The sequence below is a fragment of the Cyrtonyx montezumae genome, unplaced genomic scaffold, assembly GCF_038088225.1.
Source record: "Cyrtonyx montezumae isolate F1298 unplaced genomic scaffold, pur_monq_1.0 scaffold_0, whole genome shotgun sequence".
In the NCBI taxonomy this organism is placed as follows: Eukaryota; Metazoa; Chordata; class Aves; order Galliformes; family Odontophoridae; genus Cyrtonyx; species Cyrtonyx montezumae.
Window position 1 is genome coordinate 40482848 of NW_027071824.1, and position 3809 is coordinate 40486656.

The 3809-nt window shown below is 36.9% G+C and overlaps 1 protein-coding gene across 10 annotated transcripts in view; it reads left to right on the plus strand.

Moving 5' to 3' along the window:
• The window catches only part of MAP7 (microtubule associated protein 7), a 103417-nt gene extending 101189 nt beyond the window's left edge, over window positions 1-2228 (plus strand). For all 10 annotated transcript variants that reach the window (XM_065733467.1, XM_065733493.1, XM_065733423.1 and 7 more), the window contains one exon: window positions 420-2228. In XM_065733467.1, the coding sequence (XP_065589539.1) occupies window positions 420-430 (11 nt within the window). In that variant the 3' untranslated portion in view covers window positions 431-2228. The remainder of the gene's footprint in view (window positions 1-419) is intronic.
• Window positions 2229-3809: the final 1581 nt, after the last annotated feature.

Consider the following 3809-nt stretch of genomic DNA (forward strand, 5'->3'; position numbering starts at 1 on the left):
AAAACGTTTGCCCTGTGCTTTCAAGTGGAAATGATAACGGTGACAGCTCCTGTTCTTAGTTTGCGATCTGCAATTGTGTTCCCGTCGTGCTAATGTAACTTCTGATGTGCACGTGCTGAAAGGGAGCTGGTAGCTTCCTTTTGTGTAAAACTGAATTACTTCCCTCATCAAGTTCTTGCTGACATGACCACTGTGGGGTTGGTTTGTAGCACAGCAGTATTTTTTCTGAATTGCCTTGTAACTTTTAAAAGATGTTGGGTAAACAGTTATTAACATAAGAAAGTAAATAGGACAGCCTCTCTTCTCTAGAAAATATAAGAAAAAAAATCATCTTTCAATAAAATATTTGCATAAGTGTGTTTTGTATTAAGCGTTACTACTCTTTGCTGACCTGTCATTTTTGATGCCTTCTGTTGTAGAAGTGATCTGATTATTTCTTCTGAAGAACCAAAGGTGACATAAACGTCTCTGCAGTCAGTGGAGTTTCTTCCATGCAATGAAGGAGTGTTTTATTTTTGTCTCCGGGTTTTTTAAAGATTTATTGAACATCTTTTTTTCTGGAAGGACTTTAGTAAAACCAGCAGAAGAAATGATGGACATAGACTTGGATCACCTTTCTAATAGTTTTCATCACTAGAAAAATCATGCTTCACATGCTTTACTTAATATGGCTTTTTCCAACGAGCTTTTTCTGTTAGTAAATGGGTATTTCTGCATTCCTGAAGACACAAGACACTGGAATCTGAAAGCAATGGGCTGATTTGGGTGGTGGGACTGATTTTTCTTCCTTTTTTTTTTTCAGGCGGGTGTTGGTTTAAAAGGCATAATTGTAAAATTGGCAAAGAATCTTTTACACTTTGTGGTTCTAATACTTGAAAATTAAATACCTCATTGCTCTACAAGTAGAGTTTATGAGGTGTCTTATTTAAACCTGTTGGTTTAAATATTATTGCAGAGAACTCTAATTATGGGGGCAGAGTATAGGCTTCTGTATCAGGTTCTTATAAATGTAATTCCTACAGGGACGTTCTGTAAATTGAGATGTCACTATGATCTTCTCACATTTTCTCTGGAAACACAAAATGAGGCAAGTTTTAAAATGTGAAAATTTGAAAGCGTTATTTTTTCACAGACAAGAGGAAAACCTATTGTTCTCCTAGATGATGTATTTATGAATTTTGTTCAGTACAGAAATAAATTGTTTAATGGAATAAATTAGAAAATTGTAATAAAATGGTACTGCAAACTTGATGATTATTTTTTTTAGTTACATTCACGTTCACAGTGCTATAAAAGATGTGTGCAGGTGCACACGCACAGGGAGTAACCTTGTTCTAAGTCCTGTAAATTGCTGCTGTTCCCAATGATGGAAGACTTTGCCTTTGCCTTATCAGACAATTGAAGACTGTGTGAAACCTGAAATAGTTGATTTTTTTATGATAAAGCAGGTTTGGGGAATTTTTTGGTTTTGCTCGTTTCAGAGCAAATGGAAAATGGTCGTTGTTTGTGCTTTGTACGTAGCATGTGATTTTTATAATGCACTACAGTTTGAGTGATAAGAGGAGCGATGCAGGTTGCTTTCTCTTTAGTTTGACGCTGATTTCTACCATCATTATTCCATCTCTCACTTTTGGTTGTTGTTGAGCAGAACAGTAACGTTGTGCACATTTTTATGCTGTGATAAGCAATGCTGTTGCAAGCAGAGCTCACCAGGTATCTGAATTGGAAGCATCAACCAGGGCTTGATGCATTGCTCATTGAAGTCCCTGATTAGATCCTTGGTAGTGTAAATGTGGGTTTATGGGCTTTTGGTTCATGCTGACAGAGAGTGGCCGCTCATTCCTGCACTTGCCTTTTAGTAAGCACTGAGCTAGGCTTATAGGAAGCTGTGCAGAAAGTCTGTGCTAGCAGAAGAAATCTTCTGAGACAAAAGCTGAAGAGTTCTTGAAGAAGTGACTTGCTGCTGCTGCCAAGTGTTCGGAGATGGGATAAAAGCAATGGAAAAGCAAAGAAAAAGGGACTTATCTGTCAGAATGCGTGGAAGCTGTTCAGTCAGAATGCTTTCAATAATAGTTCGTGACACAGTAAAGTCAATTGGGTTCCATTCTCGCTTTCTTTAATTTTCCATGTACATAGCCACAATATTTGAAAGTGTCCAAAATATGTAGTTTTCCTTTAAACCTTTATAGCATGTGAGTACTGAATAAAACTTGTTTGAAATATTTCTATTTCTATTTTGATTTTCTTGCATACTTTAAGCAGGAGTCAATCTGTGATGGAAAACTCCTTATGTTCCTGGTATGCGTCAAAACTCTATTCAGTTTTCTTCTTATCTCTTTACTGAAAAATCAGTACAGCATTGCTTACAGCTATGAACAGAACAAAGACATTGCCAGTCACATTTAGCTTTTTTTTTTTTGGTCTGTCATTTAGGCTCAGGCATAAGCTGTATTGATCTCAACTATTTTTATGAGACATCAGATCACTTGCTTTGCTGTTTAAAGCACAGAGATGAAGAGCTTACTTCATTTCTCATGTGGTTTTTGCACTGGACTGCAAATAAAACTGTGTATAATTACATTCATTCTAAGCTTGCTTCAAATAAGAGGAGAAGATAAATGCTCTCTTTCAAGGACCCAACACACAAACTAATGTCTACAGGATGGGCACAGATGTAGACGTGAAAGTGTGATATGAAAAAGATTTTAAGTCTTGGGTTTAATCCTTTCTTTAAATGCTGGGGGTTCTGAATATTGTTATCGATAAGTACAGTATAAAATGAATGCCAGCTTTTTTGCCTGCTATTGCATGCATTTTGTTATTTGTACTTTTGGAGTCAACAGTTCAGTGAGGTAGAATCAGCAGCTGTAGAAGTGAAGGTATGGAGTAATGGGTGACCTTTTGCAGCAACTGTGTTTCTTGAGAAGACGTTGAAGTAACGTTTGCAATTAAACAGTTAAGAAAAACAGAGAGGACGCTGTAACGTCTTCACTTATTCCACAGTGGTCATGCACTGGTGTTGTGTTTGAAAAATGACCTAAGGAGGTGGCCTGAAGTTGGAGATCTGCTTTCATCCCTAACTGTGTCAGTCAGCTCCTTTTGGTCCTCTGTTCTAAGAACCCAACTGCTCCCACATCATTAGGTACACGGGTCTTTCACGTGATGTTTCTGAAGAAATTTCCTGTCTGCTATAGGTGAATATTGAAAATTCCATACTGCTTTATCTGAGATCTGTTTTTTTTTAACAAGACTTTTTGCTGTGCTGTATAGAAACCTTTAACTGTTTGGGGCTGGGTGGGTTTGTTGGTTTGTTTTTAAATTACACCTTACAATTGGAGAGAACTTACAGTTACTAAAAGGAAACTTTACCTAATTAATTACTCCCCAGGCCCCTAAGCTCAGCTTAGAGATTTGGGCCAAAGTAAAATGTTATGGTGAGATCTCAGTTGGCAGATCCTTTTCTACATCTCCCTCAGTTTGTATTCCATGTTTGTAGCCAGTAGCAGCTTTAAAGATGTACATCTATCTATTTATTTATTTATTTTGTAAGAAACTGTGCAGTCTGGAAGCAGATATTTGCCAATTGTCCTAAAACTTCAGTACTCTAGCCAGTCCAACAAGAAGTTCCAACCAGCTTCTTGAATTTAAAAAATAAAGTGTATTGATTAGAAGAGGAATTGGACTACTATTGAACTATTAGTAGTAGATGACTATTATTAGGTGACCTTTCTTCTAAAAACAACATTAAAAAAAGTGGTGCCCCATAAGTTCAAGGCTCTGGACTTTGGTTTTTTTTTGTTTGTTTTGTT